This window comes from Polyergus mexicanus, unplaced genomic scaffold, assembly GCF_030449975.1.
Source record: "Polyergus mexicanus isolate NDT 795.1 unplaced genomic scaffold, iyPolMexi1.0 SCAF_14, whole genome shotgun sequence".
Lineage (NCBI taxonomy): Eukaryota > Metazoa > Arthropoda > Insecta > Hymenoptera > Formicidae > Polyergus > Polyergus mexicanus.
The window spans coordinates 1,607,177-1,631,602 of NW_027223334.1; the positions used below are offsets into that span (position 1 = coordinate 1,607,177).

Genomic DNA, 24,426 nt, shown 5'->3' on the forward strand with positions numbered 1-24,426 from the left:
GAAGGTATTATAACCCCCTACCAGGCGTCTAATCAACCCTTATTGCTTGCCCGTCTTTTTTTCTTCCAGCACACATAACATTGTACTTAGATCCTCTCGATATTATGAATTTCTATCATTTTCTCTCTCTCTCTTCCTTTTCTTCTCTCTCTTCTCTTCCCTACAAATATTATCAGTACCGTCTATCTCAAAGAGACCGAGAGATAGCATGGGGCGACGCATCCGTGTATCGTATGCCGTCAGTGGGACACGCTTTCTCATTCGCGTCACGTTCGCGCGCTTGCCAACATTTTTAATTTAAGTTCGACGCGCGGAGGAAGTCGAGCGGAAGGGGAAAAAAAAAAAAAAACATTTCCGCCCACTGTGCGAATCGTGGCCGGATTTCGAATACGGCCGTAAATCCGAATATTATACGGAGCGGATACGGGGCGAGCGTGGCAGGAACAAGGGGAGGAGGGTCGCGCTCGCTTAAGATTATCTGGAGGTGCGCGCAAGTTGCAAGCTGCTTGACGCCGCGATTAAATCGCCCCGCCGTCGCAGCTATATAGCAATAATTACGCTCCCTCGGTGGGGCACGTTCTCGCGATTAAAAAAAAAAAAAAAAAGTTACGTTAACAAGCTCCGGCCCCAACTTTATTAGCTTATCGCTGGTCCGCGCTATTATACCCCCCCTATTGTATACATTATACGTGCGCGCGTACACGAACGTGCACGAGAGAGAGAGAGAGATCGAAAAGATGCAGAACGTTGTAATGATAACGAGCTACGCTGAGCGGAGCAATACGGTAATTGTACTAATAATAAGCGTTTCGTTCGCTATGTGTATGCTTTGTATTAAGGGGGCATATCCGTTTGAATCTTCGAAAAATGAGTCCCTGTTTCTAGATCTTTTGTGCAAAGGCTTGATAAAAATTTTTTTATTTTTTTTACGGTATTAATACAATATTATTAAAAGTACTTAAGTAAAAATTTTCAGTAAAAAAAATTTTTTTTTAAAGTTACCCGAATATTTGTAGATTTATATTCTCATGAACAGCGTGCGTAAAAAAGGTTCGTTTATTATATTTGAAATAAAAAAATACAAGTTTTTTTTTTTTTTTTTTCATTAAACATATTAATAGCTTATTCGCATAATTGCGAGAAAAAAACAAAATTTTCAAGCTGAAAATTTTTATTTAAATATTTAATAATATTGGAAAAAAATATAAAGTTTCTATCAAGTCATTGTTTTGCAAAAAATCTAGAAAATATATTCATTTTTCGAGAGTTCGAACGGGTATGTCCTCTAAAAAATAACATTATATATATTTATATATTTAAAAAAAATATATAAACATACAATATATATATACAATATATATGTGTATATAAAATTAATTAATTCGATATAATAATCGCGTTTGACGTTATGAAAGAGTAAAGAATCACGTATGGGTCACAATTCAGCGCTAAATATGTTGATAATTAGCGACATAAATAAAGCGTGCGTGCATATGCTCGTCGCTAGATGATAATTTCGAGAGTACGCAAACACACTCTGTCTCTCATTTCATATATCATTGATTGATCTTTGTTCTTTATATAAAATAAATGACTTTGAAAAACATACAAAAAATACGCAATGACTTTTTCCTCAACCTATATATCGTATCTTAAGATAGTATCTTTTTCAAAGCTCAAACGTAATTAAAGTACTTATTTTGCAGCTTTACTTTTCACATACGATGCATTTGCACCTGGGGGTCAGTCTAGGAAGAGGCGCCGGTGCTTTTCATTGCATTCATAATTTAAGCGTTCGCCCGCTCTTCGCGCTCTTTCTCTCTCTCTCTCTCTCTCTCTCTCTCTCTCTCTCTCTCTAATGTATACATAACGAGATATAAAGTGATTTTCACACCGAAGGTCGAGTGCGCTTTTAGCCGAATCTAATTTTACGCGGCTTCATTGATGCACGCGCCTCTCTCTCTCTCTCTCTCTTTCCCATTCTCTTTCTTTTTTTAACCGCGTTAGGCACATTTTTACACGTAAATCTTCTTAAGTATAGACAATAAATATTGTCGCGCGAAAACGCAAAATATATAAATCGGCGTGAATATTCTGTCGCCATCCATCAGTCTGACCCACCACCACGTTGAAAGCCGCGTTATATTTTAATTTACGTCACACACTTGTCCGCTACCGCAATGTAGTCGCGTGTGTGGTGAAGGTAATCCTTTACATATTTCGTATCGACTGAAATATTAATTCCAAACCGCGGACGTTTATAATGTGCGCTAATTAAATTCCACATTAAACTTGAATGTTTTTAACAAAATTTGTTCAATCTTTTTTTTTTTTTTAAATTCGATGAAACAAAATTTCGCTATTTAAATTAATTGATCTGAAGAAAGATAAGGAAATATATAAATTATCGCTGTTGATATTAAATAACAAGATCATTGCAGCAAGAATGTCTTTAGTAGCGCGCACATACGGCGAATAGATATTTGTTTCATATATTTGGAACAAAAACGCCCGATTAAATCGTTAATTATATTAATAAATGACAGTTGTTTCATCGTAATTTATCAGCGCCTTTTTATCTTCGAGTATCGAAGAATGTGAAACGGGAAATCGTGCATCGATGACAGTGCGAATCGCTGAACCGAGAAATTGACATTAGCGTCTACTTGCGGCTCGCTAAACGATTAATTGCTCATTATCTTCGCTCGTCAATTAGAACGAAACGCTTAACATGCATCCTCTGTCGCGAATCATTTCGCGCGCGCGATAAAAAACATATGTTCGCGGGCCGTACGGGGGGACCGTCTCGATCGATATTTGACGATCGGAACGTTCCGGATAGTAAACGTGTGCTTATAATTACCTCGCGATGCGTACCGGTTGCATCTTTCGCGGCTGAATCGCGCGCGCTACTTTCGGAAAACAAGTTTTTTTTTTTTTTTTTTTTTTTTTTAAATATAATATAATAATTTTTTTTCCGCGGCCACACGAGAGCGATAAAAGTTTGCGTGTCGTCGCTTTTTGCGGACCACCGTCCGACGAAAGAAGACTCCTTCGAGCGCGTCGCGGCGCTAACTGGAGAATTTTCACCGAGCGCACGAGAAGTCAGTCGGCCCGGTCCGGTCGCGCGACGCATGCGCGTCGCGATCTCCGCCTTTGTAGATTCGTAAGAAAAACGAGGGGGAGAGAGGAAGAAAGGAGGAACTTCTGACAATATTGGCAAAACGTTTCGCGATATTATCTGATACGGAAGAGATTGTAGGGTCGCGTGAACTCGCTATTTGTCAGATTGAGAGATCAGATAAGATCCGCGCGTTCGTCGATACGTATGCGAAAATGCGTGAGGGTTTTTATCTCTGACGGCGGCGGAATTAATGAGATGACGTTGCGAAACGCGGGTAACAAGATGACGCTAATTACGGACGAGTCGAGTTATGTCTATATAAATATCAACCTCTAATACGTAACGCATTGACATCATATCCTTGAGTTTTTATTTAATTAAGCGAGGAATTGGCTAATTTTTATTTAATTTTTATTTAATATTTATATATTTGCAATTATATCGTCAGGTTCGTAAAGCAGATGAATGCATCGTGAATAAATTTGGGGATTATTATAAGGGTTATCTCCTTATAATCGGACTTGAGTGTGATTTTATAGATAGACAAACGTGAGTTCTTGTAAACAGTAAAGATGTAGAATGCATATATTTTATTATATATACATGTATGTATACAGGGTGGCCCCGAATCCAGCCAGATTTTGAAATCTTATAAGAAATTTAATTCTGAACAAAAAATTTCAAGGCCACCCTGTATAGTTATGGATATACATTTCTCTCTCTAATCCATAGTTATATATATATATATCTCGAATTACAAATCAAATTGTTATTTGAGATATCTAATCATGGATTTCAAATAAAAAAAATTAATTTATAATTTAAGTAAAATGTGATAAAGTATATTTTTTTCGAGGTGGAATCGTTTCCGAAATTCGAAAAAGAGTCGTGTTCAAGTTCTTTTATATTCTGCATATAAAAACATGAAAAGAGATATGATCATCGAATTCTTTATGAAGTATTTTAATTATTTTTATAATTTATTTTGAAATGAAATTTTAACTCTATTTTATATGTTACAAATAAGATAATGTTTTTTAAGTGTGTTAAAATTATTGTAAAAAAATTCAGTTTCATTAAAAATTTTGGAAAATTTATAGATTTATATATAAAACTTTATAAATTATTAATAATATATTAAATTTTATTAATATAATAACATTTATAATTTATTATTTTTAAAACATTAAGTTTCTTACCTATTTAATAAAATTCATATTAAATATAAAATAATTTTCCCTTAAATTATTTTTATTATATTTAGAAAATTATAAAACTATGTATTAATCCGTATATGGCGCGTCATTTTGCGCGCCCAAAACTTCATGCCTGTTGCAGACTTTAACGATCGAGTCGATATGCTTATGTAATCTATTGTACTTTGATTGCACGACACGCAAGAATAACTTACAACTGAAAGAACAAAATAACCGTCCCGGCCACCTGGACGACGTTTCGTTTAGGCTGCGGAATATTAAGGTTTATGGCTCGTAACCATTTTCGCTCAATGGCACGGACTACGTAAAGAGAAGAACGTTGATCTCGTATCGACATGGTAAATTGCGTACGGCGATCTGTCATGATCGAATCCTTCGGTGATTCACCGTCAAACTTTTCACATTCCGACTCGCATCTTGCAAAAGGGTCAGTCGCCCTTTCTTCCCCTCTCGTATTCTCCTTTCAGATAGCCTTGATTAGACTAATCTCAGGTAGTTTCTAACTCGAACAAGTATTAAACTAACTAATTCCAGCCGTTTCCCATCCCTTTCTCAAGTCGTCGCACTAACTATGACGTAGATGGAGAAAGTTAGAAATATTAAGATGATAGAGAAACGGAAGCAGAGAGTAGCGCGTTTACATCTCTACTATTTGCTCGATTTGTAATCTCTTGAGACATGATATTTATATGATTCATAGTGTCTTTCTCAAAATTCGAATTTGAGAATCCTCCATCTTTTTTAGTACAAATTTTACAAATTATTTAAAAAATGTATTATAAAACAAAGGAATAAATATTAATTCAAAATAACTTTGAAATTATTAATTACATTTCCTATTATCCGATAGATATCTTGTACTTTGTAAATTTTTATTTTAGTCACAAGAGAGATCCTATAATCGACCCTAAGTGCTAAGTGCTGTAACTCTCGAGTGTCATAAATAAATGATATTTATCGCATGTTGGAAGAGAATGTAACAAGCCCGAATTCGTGCTCGACATCATCGGCGTGTTTCGCACGAAAAGATCCTCAGGAGTGGCATAGGGCTATTTTGACCGTAACAGGACGAATTGTGCGTTCGTCCCATGGGGAGTAGGACTCTTAAGAATACTCGGCATGAGGTCGACGAGACGAGATTTCTACGCCCTTTCCACAAGTGGCCAAGTGGCAAGTTGCCAGTGCCACAACTCGGTAGAATCAATGTTTTCTTTATCGTAATGATCGCATATAGATTTTATCAAGAACATCAAACCTTCATATATTCGATTATCGATCGTTATTCTAAAACGCTTATTTATCTGGAAATTAAGGGAAGAAAATAATCGACCTCTCTTTCTCACATAATTTAATTTCGAATAACGCGTTACGTTAATTTATTAATTAAATTGAAAAATTTATTATATTATTCATTACTTAAATAATTAATATTTAATTATATCGATGTATTGTTATTGATTTTTTCCCATTAATCTCTGTCATTGTTCTCTAGAACTTTTTACACAAATAATATATGGCGTGGCAATATTACATGTCGCGAAAGTAATATTTCTTTAGAAGTAGAGTAAGTAGACTGACAGAACAGTTTGTAAAAACAATCGAGTCGCGAATTCGGAGGATATATAAAATATTTATCAGCCCCGGTGCATTGTTACGACGGTTATAATAAAAGTTGTATCAGCTATATATTGCGCGGTAAATTTCTCCTTTCTTTCCTTAGATATGTACTTGTCATGTTTCATGTGCTGTGGAAACTGCGCGAGGCCCCCGCGGGATCTCTTTAACTTTCGCCTCTATATACGTTTTACGCAGGAAAACTGACAATCCGCCCCCGTTGGCGTTTCAATGCAAAACCGCAGGCGACGTTTATAGCAATCATAAAAACTTACGTCCATACATACGACGCGATGGAAGCGGCGTCGCTTTAAATCTATTTTATTGCTTCGCGGCCTTTTTCAGCCGCGGTTTCACCGCAAAGCGTGAAATTAAGTGAGCCAAATCGCTTAAACACTCGGCTGCCAATTTAATTTACTACGCTTCATAGTACAATAGAACGGCGTTTTTTTTTTTTCGGGACGCACAATATATTGTTATGTCGATCCGAAAGTATAGTTACCATCGATATCTTTCTTGGTATTCACATATCTAGATGGTTTAAATTTTAAATAAACAGGTATACATGCCAGTTATAAAAGAGGATGAGAAATACAATAAATTTTGTATTTTAGTATTAGGAGCCATTCAACAAGTTCACGAAGGTTAAGACTAAATCAAACAAAATATTTCCGATTAATTTCAGGATAAATTCAAATTGACGATTCGCAAAATTGACAATTTTCTTAATTTCTTAGTAACGATAAGTCTAATCCTTCACACGAAATAATGACAGAGACTATAACGTGACGATATTTCATCGTAACGGCAAAGGGGAAAGATAAATATAGGTGAAACATTTGATACATGAACATTTCATAAAAATATTCGCTTTATTCTTTGAATTGTTCGTGTCCCGTTCGATATATATGATACAGTTATTGGTAGTAACAGATGTAACTAGGACCGTATTTACCTTTCGCGAACATTTCTTGGAACATTCAGCTGTAAGTAAGTATGGCCCTAGATGTAACGACAGCGAAACGACAACGCTTGTATAATAATAAATACCAAATAGTAATAATCAGTCGCGGATCTACATATATTTTCGATGACCTAATATTTTTAAAAATTCTCTTTTCTAAAAAAAGGATTTTACACACACACACACACATGTGTATATAAATATATATATGTATATAAATAAAATAAAATAATTTAAAAAAATAATAAATTTTAACATTAATCTTGAACTTGGAAAAAAAGAAAATAAAAACACATCATAGCTTAAGAAGCGATACATGTCCGCGTGTATCTGTACACGCCGAGGGTTTCTTTGCCCTAATACTTAAACTTAGCTCACCGATAGATCTGCCACTGAGTATTATCAATGGTTACCATTAATTCTAGTATATTATAATATCTCGTGTAATATATCGCGAGAGGACATATATTGTTAGATAAGTGTTTATTGCACCGTTCAGTTCGGTCCTTGTCTAAACATAAGATTACGAAGTACGATACAAAAGTACCCGCGCCGTCGATAAAATGAGATTCTCGTACCGAGATAATCAAGCGTGCGTTATGGGAAAGAAGAGAATGGAAATGTTTCTCTAAATGCCTACGGAAAATTGACTACAAGAAGCGCGTCGAGAAAAAGCGCGCGTACTTGTCGTCTGCTCGTCTCATGTTGGAACCGTAACATGAAACATTAAGTGATTAAGAGAGAGAGAGAGAGAGAGAGAGAGAGAGATGAATAGTTACCTACTTTAAAATATCTATCTTATTAAAGAGAAAAGAAAAAGATAAAAGGAAGAAGTGTCTCACTAACGTCTCGGATTAAATGGTAGACAACGAAAGCGGGAGAGGATCGAGAAATCGACGGTTCAATGAAACGAATAAACTTTATCTAGCCGCTATTATTGCGTACGCGACGCAGTGACGCAGTGATTCGCGAGTATGGGCCAGTATTTTTTCTTCCGAGGAATATAAAATAAGTCTGAGGATAGAAAAGTTGCTGAGTTTGAGCCGCGCATTCTCATTGATTTCTCTTTTCATCACGCTTTTATATAATCGCCACTTCAATCCGTAGAGTGTGGCCTCGAAAATTCGCAGGCGCGTTGGTCATGTGATGCGATCTATCACAATTTATCCCCCTCATTTTCAGTCGTAACCGCGAGAAGATTCCGTACTGCGGAAGAGATTATGCCTTTCTTCCTCGGTAGACGGAACCTTCGAGGTTCTAACCGCCCTCGGCACCTTGCTCACTTTACTGAAGTCCCGATTGATCCCGTTACCACCGGAAATACTGAAAAATACATTGACATGTTAAACTCTCATAAAGAAGAAAGAATGAAACGAAGCTGTGTCAATTGTTTGTGAAGATTATTCGGAATCTAAGCGAAATATTATCTTTCAAATACACAAATATTAGTTATTTTATTTGATATCGAGTTTGTTACGCTTTCTAGTCACACAGTATAAAAATATGTATTAGTTTGATATATTTTGTTTCAAATATTATGAATATTATTATTGATGGATAAGATACAATACTTAATATTTAAAAAATAATAAAACAATGGAAATATATATAAAGAAAATTATATAAATTAGAAGTAATTTAGAAAGAAAATAATTTTTCGATATTTGTTTGCGAATTAATTTGAGATACGTACACGACGTCGACCTTGTCGTCCTCGTCCGGCTCCACTTCATCGCTCGGCACCGTGAAGTACGGATTCGCGGATGCTGGGCGAAATTTGTAGCCTGTCAGGACGAAGAATGCATAGGTCGCCATTTCTCGAAACGTTTCGTCCAGCCATTGGTAATCAAAGCGTACAGTGATCTACAAACGCGAGAGCGGTTCGCATGAAAATACCAATTTTACGATCGTAATCGATATGATATGAATAATTATAAACTATAAAACACATCACGCACCTTGAGTATGTACATTATAATTCGGGTGAAGTATATATAGAAAACTATCATAATGTAAAAATGCTTGAATAGCATGAGCTTTCGCAAGTTCATGGCCGCCTTATCGCTCGTGCGGGCAGCCTCCTCTAAATGCCTAATGCTCCACACAACTGGAAATAGAATTGCACCGCAACAGACCAAATCAACGAGTATGAACATATCCCGCGAGGTCTCGCGACGCAAATTACCTACGTCGCTCTCCTCGATTATTATTTCAGCCACATTTGCCAATACCTACGAAAAAACGAGCTTCTATTACGACATTATGTCTTTAAAGCCATCATTTATATATTATATAACTGCTTTACCAAATGTTTTAAAATTTTTTAATGTTTTTAATTAAAAAAAAAAAAATATTTGAGAGGTGACAAATCATATATTAATAACGAAAACTGATATTTTTACCTGCAATGGTATGACCAGCATAAAGAGTTTCTTTTCCTTGTCTGTGAGAATGTGCTTTATGAAGTTCCATCCCGTGCCAATAAGTACAATAGTAATAAAGAGAACGGCCCCTTTCAGAAGATGAGTAATGTAGTATAAAATCGCCCACGCCTCTACGTGTTCACCCTTGGTTTGGATGAAGTGGTAATTTATACCGTGGAATAACAATGAGAAGGACTTCAGGTACACCAGAACCGCCATTAAATAGTGGATTTTGAATACAGAATGCCTGTATTACAAAAGTAGCATTAACGCTCCGTTTCGTGTTAATATTTCATTATATTTCATTATAATGCTGTTTCCCTTACTTGCTTTTGTTAAGAATAAACACCCAGAAGCAACCTGATAAGAAGAAGAGCAGCGCCATCGTAAAGTACAAAGCCGGCAAGGGCATCTCGCCAGCGCTGAGGAAGTTGTCGTTATTAATCTCCGCTATTTCCATCTACGAGAGAAATATTTCTTGCAATAACGAACAATCGCGCCTCTAATCTCCTAATCAATCCCAGATAATCTTACCGTGAAATCCACGAGCAGCGGTTCCATATAATTATCATAATTTTGACAGTTGTGAAAATAGAGATTGTACAGGCCCTCCTCTTCCTCGCTCGCCACGTACATGACGAAACTCGTGTTGTATGATCTTTCGCCCTTGGATGTTGTCTCCATCGTCATCGGCAATTTCAGATGAGAACACGCGTTGCTCTCTGACCCGAGTCTCGGGGCATCGTTGAACACGACGGACTTCTCGATCGCTGCACAAAGAGATTTATGTTTGACGATGAGCTTATGAAAAGATAAGCGGGTTCTTTTATGATCTTATTCTAAATAAATCGAATAAATTGTTTGTCGATGTGTCACTTCCGACGATGATGCAATAAAGGCGATGATTGAAGCGAGATATAGATGATAGATACGTGTACTCAGCGCAAAAGATAGTTACCTAACCGAACCTTCACGAAAATACCTGAGTTTCGCGTTATTTATAAAATCGGGGACGAGTCGCGTTAATTATAGCGTCTCTCATCTGCGGTGATGTTCGATCGAAGATGTCGCTTCGAGACCGGTATGTCGCTCATCGATCATCATTAAAACCGTCTACGTGAATAATGCGTCTCGATCGTCATAGGTTCGCTCGTCGCATAAATTTTTCGAATCACGTTTATATCAGTTTATAGCATATTAGTCGTTGACATTTCTTCTTCAAACATCTTCTGCGTGATGATTTATATGATAAATAATTACGTTACATTGACATATGGTAATCTCGTTTCCTAACAAGGATTTTCCTCTTCATCGTGCATGACATTCGTTAATATTGTTACCTGTTCTTTTTACATCGCGTCGAGATCTTTTTCGTTAAAAAGATAATAATTGTTCATCGGATATTATAATGAAATTGTATCAGGATAATAATAAATACGCATGACAAACTATATGTTTGCATCGCGATGGATCATAAGCCAAACCTCCAGTTTACACCTGTTCTATCCGTCGCAGTCGAAGTATATCTCTAATATTAGGCTGTGATGAAGTGTCGAAAATATCTGGCGAATGCTGTGATGGTTTATTTTCGATATACCGCACATGTATCGCTGATAACATTTACCAGATGCTGTTTTGGACTCTCCTAGGCAAAATTTTATTACTCTATTCATAGCAAATGGCAACGGCAATTTAAAACGAAAATTTTCGAAGCGAATCACGTCTAGAGTAATTTTGACTGAGTTGCGCAATTCGCGAAGATTAATTCAAATATCTTTCGCTCTATCTCATCACGTTTCCTCGCGTAATTACCATGTCTTTAAGCATATGCCAAATGTTGCCAACTGTCGCTTGCCATTTATTACATTGTGCAATGTTATAAAATTAAGTATAAATGCTAGTCGCGTTACATGTACGAGGAACGTACCAATCAGATCGCCGTAAAAATCGATGAAGCACGAGGCACGCCGTTGGTTGAATATTTGTTGTAGCGATATTTCTCGCCTCTATGTGTATGAGGTGGAAATAACTTTGCGCATAATTTAACGCATACGCGACGGACTCACCGTGTGATGCATTTCGTTTTCTCCGTGGGAAGAGCGCGGTATCGCTGAATCTCGCCGACAGCGAGCTCCTCTTTGTTCGATACATCAGCACCGTACTGGAGTCTTTATAAATATGTGCCGCTCGTACATTGCGACTGCAGTTTACTTGCATCCTGCAACGATTTACGAATTATTCCACGTTATAAATGGAGATTAACTCTTCATCCGGGGCATTCTAACGCTGACGATTACACTTACATTAGATTCTTCAAGTCCATGGTAAAATATATAATGGAACTGTCGTCCTTCTGCTCCGTCCTGAGGGTCGAAACATTTTGCAGCAGGCATCCATCCAGATGATTGTGCACATAGGGATTGATAGCATCGATGAGAGTTCGACCCAAGCTGAAGCCGAACTGTAATCAGAATAGAAATGCAATTTTGTAATAATATAAAAATGATTGTTCATTTGCGTAAAAAAAAAATATATATATATATAAATTTATTTTGATATTATATAAAATAATAATTTTATATATAAATCAATTTCTCTCTCTTTTCGTATAGAACGAATAATGACATATATGTGTGTGTTATAAATTGTTTAAATGAATGCTTTCAAAGATAACGATATACACGAGAAGGGGTTTCATGTGTCAGTTTATATCCTATGTTGTAAATATTATATGTGTGAACAAGTCATTCACGAGTCTAACAAGTCGATGATATACATACGTACCAAGCATCCTGGACGCTTATTTATAAACGCGGACTCTCGGCGGGATTATCAAAGTACGGAAGACAGAAACAGGTGTCTGTCGACAGAGCGATGTATATGCGCTGTTTTGTAATCAAGCTTTTAATTTGCTTAATAAAGAGATCTTTATCAGATTGAAATTTTCATCCTGTTACATTGTAATTAAATTGATGGTATAATAAAAATATGTGAATTTTATAGAAATTACAGAGAAAACGTGTCGCAAAATTATTTTATTTCGAAAATTTCGAAAAAAAAAACAGCTACATCAAGATTAATTTTATCTTCTACTTTATAATATTGTTCGTTACTTGGAAATTATTTTTTAAGAAAAAATTGAATCCCCAAATTCGTCGAAAAGATTTAAATAATTTAAAAATGCATTTAGAGAGAACTGTATCTCGTACATTATTATTTATTATTGCAACTTACCACGGCCTTAGTACTTTCTGGCGTCAATTTTCTCTCTACGTCTGCTGGCTCGAACTTGAAATTCGTGAGATTTACGGTTAAAATGCCACCCTTATAGAAACCGAACGTGCTCAGAGTGATGTAATGCCTTCTGTCTTTCTGAAATATAAACAATACTTTGAGCGGAAAAAAATTAATGCATCTGCCGAAGAGCGACAAAAGGAACGAAGTGCAGCGCGTGATTAAAGTACCGTTGCTCCGAAAAGCACAGATACAGATTTATAGATTGCAACTCACTTTGAGTATTCACGAGATTTTTCTAGAAAATTCTTCGACACATTTATTTGTCAATAATTTTGCAAATTAATATATTGTAATTTCTAGCAACCAGCGTGACAAATAAATGTCGTAAAAAATTTTTCCCAAAATTATTCCAGAAAGATACTCGGCGTATAATTATTTAGACATATCAATCAATCGTAATTATAAAATTATAAATATAAAAGAATCGATAAAACAATTCTCATTGATTTTCTCGTTTAAAATAACATATAAAATGACATATACGATGACATGCTCCGGAATAATCGCGCATGACGCTCAATGAGAACGGCCACGGGCGATTTCGTGCGATATTATTTTTTTTTCCTGAGAGATTCTTGCGTACGATCGTATATAAATGTACACACAATACACTATTGTGGGCGTCCTTCGTCTTTCATTTCCCACAGGATTATTCCGTTATATGGCACAATCTCCGATACGTCGAAACGATTCAACGAACGCAACGTTGCTTCAAGGCTTTCTCTTCCTGAATCGCGATTAGGTGCGCGATAATAATAATAATAATAATAATAATAATAATAATAATAATGATAAATGTCGTGTGGAAGAATGGCATTTTCAGCGCAAAACCAACCCGTATATCCAGCTTGTGAATCCTCGCACTCGCCACGGTCACCATCAGCAGAAGCGACAGACAAACACGCGCCAGCGTGACAACCGTGTTCGACCGCATCTCTTCGGCTCTTCTTGCACTCCCGCTGATTGTCTTCTCCAGCTGTATATGACCGCTCGTGTCACATCACAAGTAATCGGCGCGCGCCGCGTCCAGAACGCTTCGCCCTCGCTCGTCGATAACCGAGCAGGAACTGAGACCGTCCCGAGATGCTGGGAACATCGGAATTGAACCGGATTGGCATGACACATGACAGTGCTCGTGAAAGGGGGAACAGGCGAACGTGGACCGTTAGTGTTGTCAAGCATGTGTTGCCGGCATGGCAGATGGCAGAATCGCTCTGAGAAGAGAGAAAAAAAAACAACAGCAGCAAACATCGAGAGGAGTTTCCTTGGCTCGGTTCCATCGGGATCGAGAAGGTTCGACGTGTGTTTCTCGATTAATATGATCGTCGACAGTTAGAAATCGTTCCCACTGTGCGCTGGTAAGGGTCCGAACTCGTTGCGTCCTCAGGGCCGAAATACGATTTTCAACGGCCCCTGACTTCGTGCGCGTTTACATGTTCGGTAATCGGAGCGAAACAGGGGTATAGTCGCGTTTCCGAAGAGACGATAAAGTATAAGACACGCGGAAAACAGCAGATTTTTACGCAATTTTATATTTTATATGATAATTTATCGCGAATTTAAAAAGACAGGTGAATGATTAAGATTTTTAAGAGAGAATTTTTTCACTGATAATAAATTTGAAAACGTAACGATTATCGCGTAAACTAATATCCAAGTGGTTTAAAAAATTATGTTAATGATTATAGAATAATTCGTGAAAATTTGTGTTTTAGTCTTTATATCGTTCAGCTGAAAAACGTTTATTGCTCTGTTCTGATCCCTCCAACGCTATTATATATTCATTTCTCTCACTGACGTCTCAATTTGCTAAGCCTTTTTCCTAAGATTTATATTAATAATTCGCAATATATAAAAGTAAACGAATATCAAGTAAATTCTTCGACCAAAAATTTCTCGAATGCGTGCCTCGATTTGCAGAATAGAGACGAACGGAGTAAAGTGTATGTCATCGTAATTTGAGGGTTATGTTGTTAATTAATCAATTTCTTTTGTGCAGGAAATCTTTCAGATCTCATATTATGGAAAAGCAACTCGAGGCTCTGAATATCGATGATTCCTTTGAATCGGAACAAGAATCACCGCGTAGAATAATCAGGACGTTTAGTTTTCCGTCCAGCCAAATCCATTGTTTCAAGGCCCCTGAAGAATTAAAGTCACCCAAGCTGGACAGGCATTACAGCGAGCAAATAATATATCCAAACATTTATGCAAGGTATTATATATATATATATATACAGGGTTGGGAAGTAACGCGTTATCGTTACTTTTTTTTGGTAACGATCGTTACTTTTTTCTGTTTGTAACGGTAACGGTAAAGAATCAGCCGTTATTTTTATCGTTATTTTTTGGTTCTTTATTATCTTATATCTATTCAATAGATGTATTTTTTGAAAAATATTTTGTAGCCTTTTATCATAGGCTGCATTCCGATAGTCACTGCCAGTACTGAAAATCTATAGTAATGTAAATTATAGATTTTACAATACTGATAGTGAATATTGGAATCACACTCTTAATAATATCAATATTTCTCTTATCAATATTTAAAAAGAATGTTTGATAAAAATTTTCGACAAAATTGAAATTTGTAAATTACAATTTAAATTTCTATAAAGATAAGTGTATTAAAAAGTAAAGATATTAACATAAAAAATTAGAATTATTAAATAAGTTTAATGTGAAAAACGCTTGCTATATAGAGACTAATTTAGAATTTTTAATTGTAACATAGATTATTATATTTAATATTGATTATTAAATAATTTTATAATCTAACAGCTTATTTTAGCATTACAAAAAACAAAAACGTAACGAAAAAGTAACGGTAACGGTAACGCGTTACTTTTTAAAATCAGTAACGAGTAACGGTAACGAGTTACTTTTTACAAAAAATAACGGTAACGATAACGCGTTACTTTTATAGAGTAACGCTCCCAACCCTGTATATATACCTATATCTTTTGGTTAAAATTATTACGGACTTAATATCACGCGATACGCAAAAATTTAATATCTTTATTAATCAAATTTTATTTGCTTGTTTCTATATCTTTTAATAATTCGTATGAATTATTAAATTATTATAATTATAGTTTTTGAGTAAAGATATTTTTGCAATTGAAACATTTTTTATATACATATCCATAATTGATTAAGATAGAAATGCAAAACGAAAAATTTGTTAATATTAATAGTAGTATTTTTATTTATTATTTTTATTGATAATAAAATTTATAAATATTTTTAAAACAATAAAATCTTAGTGCTTTCGTTTAACCTGACAAGACAATTGGAGAATGAAAAGATTAGAGATTAAGAAGTGCGATTATCAGAAAAAGATAAGATATCAAATGGCATTAATTAAGTATCTTGTTATTCCCTAATCTAGGAGACCGGCAATATTATCAGAAATGGAAGCACGTATAAAAAAAGCAGAGTATATCTTTTACGACAAGTCCGGAACTAGTAAAGTTTCGGACCATATCTGGCCTCTAAAGATTGATAAGCTACCATCTGTCCCTGCACCTATGCCCGCGGACGATCAGGTGGAATATATGGAAGTAGAGAAATATCCAGATTCACCAAAATCTATCCACGATGCTACATCGTCCACATCCGCACCTATGAAAACAGTCAATCGTGCGGAAGCTACGGAAGTTGAAAAACTTATGGATTCTACGAATCCTCCAGGATGCATGGATTTATCGAAAACGATCTCTATAGAATCAGTATCGTTCGCCGCTGTAATCGCGCAAGCACGCACGACTATGTTGAGATCGGTCTTCAATTTAGAATCCCAACCTGCAGAAGCGGACGACGATACAAAATTGATTCCTACGAGACGAAAACTCTGGAAGACTTCTAAGACTCAAAACGACAATCCAGACTATACGAACGAAAACGTTGAGGATGATAAGAAACGTAGTAACTATCAAGATACGAAAGAAGAAACTCGTTCTAAAAATGCTTCAAAGTGTTCGAAAGTCAAGAAAGTACTTCGTGTATTTTTTGTAGCAATTTTGTTATTTGTACTTTTGTTTTTCGTACCTTTGCAAGATGATCAGAATGATAAGCACAGTAATACTTTTGTGACTGCCGTTGTAGAATTGAAAAAACAGATTTTCGGTCAAGATCGAGCCATAGAAGTCTTGACTGAGTATCTTCCGCAAGATTCACCTTCTTTAAAAATAATAGCTCTCGTTGGTGGTACTGGTGTCGGTAAATCATATACGGCGGAAATTATAAGGAAGAACTTTCATGAAAGAAATAGTAATCGTTTCTTTTTTTCGCGCGCGGACTTATTTGTATTGGAAAATTTGAGAGAAGAGCATTTGTTGGACACTATAAACTTTGTAAAAACGCATCAAGAGGAATACGGACATCGATACGGTACCATATTAGCTATTTTTAATGTCGAGCAAATGAGTGACGATTCGACGCGTAGCATAGATTTGAACAAAAGTATAAACACAATAAGGAGTACTTTCGCCGACGCAAATCTCGATATCAAAATTATTCCCTATGAACCTTTGAACGAGAAAGCTTTAGAAAAATGCATTATAAACACGGCGAAAAATATCAAGAAAACACTCTCTCGAGATCAGATTGCCCTTATTAAACAGCAATTGATAGAAAATAATACTGGTTGCAAAGGAGCCTATGGCAAAGTTCAGGTGATTGGTAGACAATAAAGAGATTATACACGATTATTTCTGAGGTGACAAGACTTATATAAAATTATTGTTTAATGACTGATATAATAATATTCAATAAAATATTATATATTTTTTTCTCTCTCTGTTTACATTCTTTATTGTTATAATCTCAAGAAGGGTAATTCCCCTATTAAAATATTATTTTCCTTTAGAAACATGTTGAATTGCATTTTCATGTTGCTCAATTATAAATCTGCTGCTTAGTAAAAAGTCAATTTGCACATAATCATAGTGTGTCGGTTTTGATACATGATGAAATTTTTGTATGTATTGCATCCAAATTGTATTAAAAAAAGTGATTGATAATTTTTGCAAGAGATAATGTGTGATACGTTGTTTAGCGTACATCCGATGAAACGTGTAATTAACGCGTCACACAATTAAATAAACTTAAATCGATTAGGATTCCCGACATATCTAACATCTCAAATATTTTTTGCTAAAAAATTTATTTTGCTAAATTTTATTCTATAATCACATTTAAAACGACGATTTATAAACAAATGTTCGTGGTTATTGCGTATGTATAAATTTTCATAATGACATGTGATGCTCAAACGCTAAATTTTTTTAAATAGCTACGTTACGTTGTGTCACAGTATAACACATAGTAATGTCGCTTTTATGCGAGAACAAATTTTAGTACGCTTGCGTTGATCATCCAACTGACCATATGGCGCTTATGTGCATATACATGTATGTATGTATGTATGTATATGAAATTTAAGCGCTATACAATGGGTTCAAGCGAAACAATCGTGTAGCAATCGAACGTGATTGGTTCTTGCTTCTAGAACCAACGAATGAACGTCGAGTGTTGACAAAACGATACTCAACGATCAATATGACGATGAGTCATATGGCTTGGCACAACATCAAAAGTACCGATAGTTCAGTGACACTACTATGTGTAGTTATACCGTGACGTTGTTACTACAGCGCTGTTAAAAAATATTTTGTATTCTTTTATTAATTATAAAAACTATATAGACTTTGATTTGTAAAAGACGTGTCTCTTCAAAGTATATAAATATAGCTAATATGTTGCAGATTAGAAAGTATGTTGAATATAAATTAAGAAAAATCTAAATGTGCGAAATTTTAAAACAAAAAGGATTAACTATATAAATTTGGTAAATTTAATATAATCAGAATAAATAGATCATAAAAGAAGAAGTATGTAAATTAAGAAAAATCAGAGCGTGCGAAATCTCTTGAAACAACGAAGAATAAACTATAAATCTGGTAAATTAAATATAATCTGAATAGATTATAAAAAAAGTGTGTGCCTTATAAATATATATGTATTAACTATCACAAACATTCGTGTTTTAGATTACGAATTCTTGTAGAAGAAGTGCATTGAACTTGTTAGTTACATTTTTTGAAACTGTATTTTGCTCAATTTTTTTTTATTTTTTATTTGCATGTGTGTGTGTGTGTGTGTGTAATAAAAATTATATGTAAGAAGAAACTTTTGATTACGGACATAAATTAGATTATGATGTTGCCACTTTATATTTGTACTTTTTATACATATTTACGAATAAATGATTATGTGTATGTGTGAAATAAGTTCTTTAAATAAAGATTTGTGCATAAAATCAAAATAGTTGAGTCAGCTTAAAAGTACGTCGCATTGAGAGCTGCTTATCCTCGCCAGAAATATCCAAGCAGAAATTGAGATTGTCTCGAAACTTGTTGGAAACATCAGAATCAAATATGACAGTACTGTGCGATAAAAAAGGGACAAACTTGACCGAACGTATTATCGAGCATGTCAATACGCGATTGTCAACACAGCAGAATTGCTCGAAAAGTAATAATAATAATAAAAAAAAAAAATAATAACAAACGTATGAAGGATTTTTATTAGTTTCTATTTTACTCGACGTCTTCTTCGATTAATGTGATTTCTTTAATTAATGTGATTTATAATTTGTTCGCATTGCACGGTGGTAAGATTTCGTGACGATTTAAAGCCAAATTACGATTCTTAAGACTCGTGTGTCTTCCCTGCAACTATATTAAATTATAATGTCGGGAACGGAAAATCATATAAGTTGATACTCCGACTTTGTTCGATAGACAACTACGTACGTTGAGAATTTCGCTACGTAATTCCATCATGCCATCGAAAATAAGCAGGAAAGCAGTAAAAAAGGTAGGCAAAGTCCAGAAGAACATGAGTAAGACGGATACGAAAAAGAAGAAGGAGAGGAAAAAAATATACGCTTACATCTTCAAAATACTGAAGCAAGTACATCCGCACACTAGAATCCCCGGTGAAGCTATGAGCATCATGAACGGTTTTGTTAACGACGTGTCTCAAAGAATCTCTACTAAAGCGTTCAGATCAGGATACTATAACAAAATATCGACGATCAGGTGAGATACAAATTGCAGTAAGCCTTCCCTTATACTCGGATAATTGGCCAAACATGCGATCGGTCAGTGAGGGAACTAAACCAAATACGCTAATTCCAAATAAAGCTACATTCAATACATCGTATTATATATATTCGAGTTTTTATTCTTGCGAAATATTGTATATTGAGAAAAATAAATATTTTTTAAGATATTCGCGCTCATTTGTTAGCTCAAAGTTGTTTTCATTTAAAAATAAAATATTCCGACATAATTTTGTCAGAGAAAAAAAAAGTTTTTTTTTTTTTTTTTTTTTTTTAGCACAGACAATCACGCTGTGCATTCTGTGTTCGCGAATTCTGAGACACCGTCTATATTTTGTATTAATAAATGCATATATAATTCATCTGCATGGATATTTTTAGAGAAAATGGATCTTAAGACGACTGATTAAAATTTTCAGTTATTATTAATTTACTGATTAAAAAGAGAGAGAGTTTTCGGCGTATTTATCTATATTATCAAACAAAAGACATATCTATAAAAAATTTAATATCTTCGATATATTTTGCATAAGAATAAAACTCATATGATTTCTCGCTTCTGACATCATAATTCAATACGGCTGCAATGAGAACACAGAAGCATTAACGCGATTATATTTATTTTAATTTCTTCGCTAAGATTTACATTAGTCATTTGTAATAAGAGTAAGCTAATATCATATAAATTCTTTGATTAAGAATTTCTCAAATATCCGTTTTGGTTCATAAAAAAGACAAAAAAGCGTAAATATATATCAAAGTAACTTGAGAGATATGTTATTAATAAATTGCTGGTTTCAAATTTTTCGCAAAAAATTTTTCAGATCCTGTATTATGGAAGAGGAGACCAAGGATGGTTATACTGAAGATTCTTTCAGTTTACAATTATATAAAGAATTATTGACTCTCGAGGTGATTAGAATTTTTTTTCTATCTAGCCTGCAAATTTCTTCTTTAAAGACTTTTGAAGAATTAGAATTGTTTAAGTTGGACAGCCATTACAACAGACAGATTTTATTGGATCAGGATATTTATGTTAAATATTATATCCTTTGATTTAAATTATGAGCTATATCGCATATATTCTTTGATTAGAATTACGATTGTAATATTGCATAGTACACAGAAAAAATTAAGAATTGTTTGGAATAATACTACATTTGTATCAATTATCTTTTCATATAATTAAAAATTACAACTTCAAGTAAAGATATCTCATTGCAATTAAAACAATGTTTACATAAAGCTTAATTGTTTGAGACAAGAATGCAGAATAAGAAGTTCACTAATTTTAATTATAATATTTATATTTATTATTAAGATAAAAGCAATAAAATATATAAATATATTTTTAATAAATACAATAAAATATTTGAACATGGCGCTTTCATTATGAAACGCACGCAAGACGATTCGAAAACTAAACACGCGATTATTTCAAAAAGATAAGATATCATATGACATTAATTAACCATCTTTTTATTTTCAGGAACTGGAACTAAATAAGGAACTAAATATGAAAGAAGAGATGCAGGAAGAGACGTACAAAAAAATACAAACAGTTTTAGATTCAAAAAGTTTCCTGCTTTTAAAGAAGTGCAAAGAAATAATGAATTTTAAAATAAATAATGACAATAATAAAGTAACGTCTACGCGTACACCATCCGAAAGCTCAAGTTTGTCTTGGGACTATTATGGATTAGAAAATATGAAACAAAGTAAAATTATGAATTTAACAAAACGTTCCAACGATTCACATTCAATTGCGTCAACTTCATTTACACCTATAGTATCAGATGATGAAGGGGAAACTACAGACGAGAAAGTTATCGACTATATGGATTCTGCAGATTTCATATCAAAATCAATTTCTAAGGATAAATTATTACAGTGAGTATAATTAGATTTTATTTGAATTATTAAGAATTGTTTAGAATAAAATTCTATGCGAGTATTATTTTTTTGTATAATTAAAAATTATATATTTTTCGAGTAAAGATATTTTGGCAATTTCTATACAAGATTAAATCGCTCGAGATGAAAATGTAAGATGAAAAATTTATTTATACAAAAGTAATAGTATTTGCATTTGTATTGTTATCATCGACAATAAAATTTAGAAATATTTTTAATTGAAAATAAATATTGGAACGTTGTCTTTATATTTAACGTAACGCGATTATTCGCGAGGTTTAACACGTACAATTAACTAAGAAAGATAAAATGTGACACGTCATTGACCAAGCGTTCTTTTATTTTAAAATATTAGAGGCCAGGTATTAGCAGAATATGAAGCACACAGAAAAGTTACGGAATGTAATTATCCACTTAAAACTGGAGTAAAGAGCTTACCGGATTCGCTTATTAGCGAGTTTATGATGGAACTCTACGAAATCTCTACGGAATCATCCCCTACGTCCTCTGCAGACTCTTCCTTCATAAACTCTTCTGAACAAGGGATTGCGCCACCGCCTACGCCAACCTTTCAATCTTCAGTGGCAGATTTGGAAACAAAAGAATTTACAGATTCAACTATAAATATTCACGATATTGGAAATAATTCATCTACGTTTATATCAGATAATCGACCGAAAACTGATGATGAGGAAATTATGGACTCTATGAATTCTGTAGAATTGACATCAACACAGATGTCTAAGAAAGTGGAAGATTTGGAAAACAAAGAATCTACAGATTCAACGATAAATATTCACGATATTGGAAATAATTCATCTACGTTTATATCAGATAGTCGACCGAAAACTGATGATGAGGAAATTATGGACACCATGAATTCTGCAGAATTGATATCAACGCGTCAAAAAGTTACTCCTTCAAAACCAATGTTTATGAAAGCTTACGATAAGGCTGGAAAAGACAAAAAACCAGAAGACATTCGCGATATGAAAGTAAAAATTCATCGAAGGAAACGTTCGTCGAAATGTTCCACATGTTTAAAATGTTTTATAATCTTATTAATATCAACTCTACCTCTATTGTTATTTCAATTTTATTTTCGTTTCGATGCTGCGGATGAATATTTCGAGGGTGTGGATGAGAATGATGAGTACGCTGACATTTTTGCGACTGCTATTGTCGAAGTGGAGGAAGGGATACTCGATCACGATGCTACCGTACAAGCCTTGACCAGATATCTTGAGCGAGATACACCTCCTTTGAAAGTAGTAGCTCTCGTCGGTGATACAAGCGTCGACAAACCATACACGGTGGACATTATAAAAAAAAAATTACGCAAAAGAAGGAGATACCATCCCCCATCTTCGTTTCCGACCTTTATTGTCTTGGAGAATTTGAGAGCGGAGCATTCTAAATTCGTTATAAACTATATTAATGCGTATCAAGAAGCATATGGCAATCGGGAGTTTACCATATTGGCCGTCTATAAAGTTGAGCAGATCGATGACGATTTGACGCGCGTAGATCTTAACCACACTATAAACTCAGTAAAAGATTTTTTTATCAAAGCGAATATTATTATGAAAATTATTCCCTACAAACCTGTGAGTGAGGACACAATAGAAAAATACATTAGAAGCACTGCGAAGAATATCGGACAAACATTCTCCCAAGATCAAATCGATTATTATAAACGACGATTGATAGAAGATGATACCGATTGCCAAAGAGAATACGGTTGTTAAACAATAAAGATCATACATAATTGCTTCCGAGGAGACAAGACTGTTCAAATTAATGTATTGCATTATCGTATCGTATATGACATAACAATATTCGATTAAACAATATGTATTTTTTCGTATATATATATATATATATTTCGGATTATAACATATTGCTGTAAATTTATGAATACAAACGATTGATATTCTCCGGGCTTTATAAATTATTTCGAATTGCGTTTTCACGTTGCTAAATTATATTTATTATATCATTGACTTTGATCCAAAAAATATTTATTATTATTTTCGGATTATACTAAAAACAAGAGGTGACCTTTTTTATAGAAGGTGATGTATTGTTTAATGTATGCTCGATGAAACACGTATTTAACACACTATAACGCACGGTTAAACAAACTCACATTCATTAAAATTCCCGATATATCTCGTAATATCTCGTATAAGCGCAATGACACGTAATGCTCAAACATTAAGCGTAACGATGCGTTACGTTAACATGGATTGTTCTTATACAATTGGAAAGTCATTTGCGATAGTTTCGTTTTGCATTTTTTAGCTATATAATTATTGAACAGTTTGATTTATAATAAAAGTGTTTTTATACTATACAAATAACTGGTTTGTGCCGTAAATTAAAATGTTTGTTGAGTGTAGAGTGAAAAAATTTTATATATGTCAAATTTTCAAACTACACAGAATGTATCTACAAATTCGATAAATATTTTATAATTAGGATAAATAAATTGTAAAAAAGAGTATATGTTTTAACATTTTATAAATATATATTTACATAACATTCTCGTTTTAGAATACATTTTTTTTTTTTTTTTTTTATGCGCATTGAAATTATTATTTAAATTTTGTAAAATTATATTTTGCTAAAATATTTTATAATTTTTAATTTATATAGTAATAATTATTGTATGTATTGTACTTGAGAAAGTTTAGATCACGAATAATAATTAGATTAAATGCATTTACTATTTTGTAAATCTT

At 34.0% G+C, this 24,426-nt stretch overlaps 4 protein-coding genes and 1 long non-coding RNA gene across 9 annotated transcripts in view; 3 read left to right on the forward strand and 2 right to left on the reverse strand.

Annotated features, from left to right (window-relative positions):
- Positions 1–3,057, reverse strand: part of LOC138939579 (probable G-protein coupled receptor B0563.6) — a 38,775-nt gene extending 35,718 nt beyond the window's left edge. The window contains exon 1 of the mRNA XM_070307467.1: positions 2,864–3,057. The gene's annotated coding sequence lies outside the window, so the exon portion shown is untranslated. The remainder of the gene's footprint in view (positions 1–2,863) is intronic.
- LOC138939577 (uncharacterized) overlaps positions 1–17,416 on the forward strand; it is an 88,581-nt gene extending 71,165 nt beyond the window's left edge. The window contains exons 1-3 of one of the 5 annotated variants that reach the window (XM_070307458.1): positions 13,035–13,932; positions 14,639–14,854; positions 16,031–17,416. In XM_070307458.1, the coding sequence (XP_070163559.1) occupies positions 13,763–13,932; positions 14,639–14,854; positions 16,031–17,333 (1,689 nt within the window). In that variant the 5' untranslated portion in view covers positions 13,035–13,762 and the 3' untranslated portion in view covers positions 17,334–17,416. The other 4 variants (XM_070307460.1, XM_070307461.1, XM_070307463.1 and 1 more) reach the window with 4 other exon arrangements.
- LOC138939576 (protein GPR107) lies at positions 6,809–13,709 on the reverse strand. The gene is made up of 10 exons (XM_070307457.1): positions 13,475–13,709; positions 12,577–12,714; positions 11,646–11,803; positions 11,409–11,560; positions 9,877–10,112; positions 9,669–9,802; positions 9,322–9,589; positions 8,878–9,150; positions 8,613–8,782; positions 6,809–8,242 (listed from the first exon to the last, which is right to left on the reverse strand). The coding sequence occupies exons 1-10, from the start codon at positions 13,571–13,573 to the stop codon at positions 8,098–8,100; spliced, it is 1,773 nt and encodes a 590-aa protein (XP_070163558.1). The 5' UTR covers positions 13,574–13,709; the 3' UTR covers positions 6,809–8,097.
- Positions 17,417–21,569: 4,153 nt separating the features above from the next.
- LOC138939312 (uncharacterized) lies at positions 21,570–22,088 on the forward strand. The gene is made up of 2 exons (XR_011447826.1): positions 21,570–21,658; positions 22,038–22,088. It is a non-coding gene; the product is annotated as an uncharacterized lncRNA (long non-coding RNA).
- Positions 22,089–22,146: 58 nt separating this feature from the next.
- Positions 22,147–23,430, forward strand: LOC138939504 (uncharacterized). Its single transcript, XM_070307343.1, has one exon. The coding sequence runs from the start codon at positions 22,147–22,149 to the stop codon at positions 23,428–23,430; it is 1,284 nt and encodes a 427-aa protein (XP_070163444.1).
- The last annotated feature ends 996 nt before the right edge of the window (positions 23,431–24,426 follow it).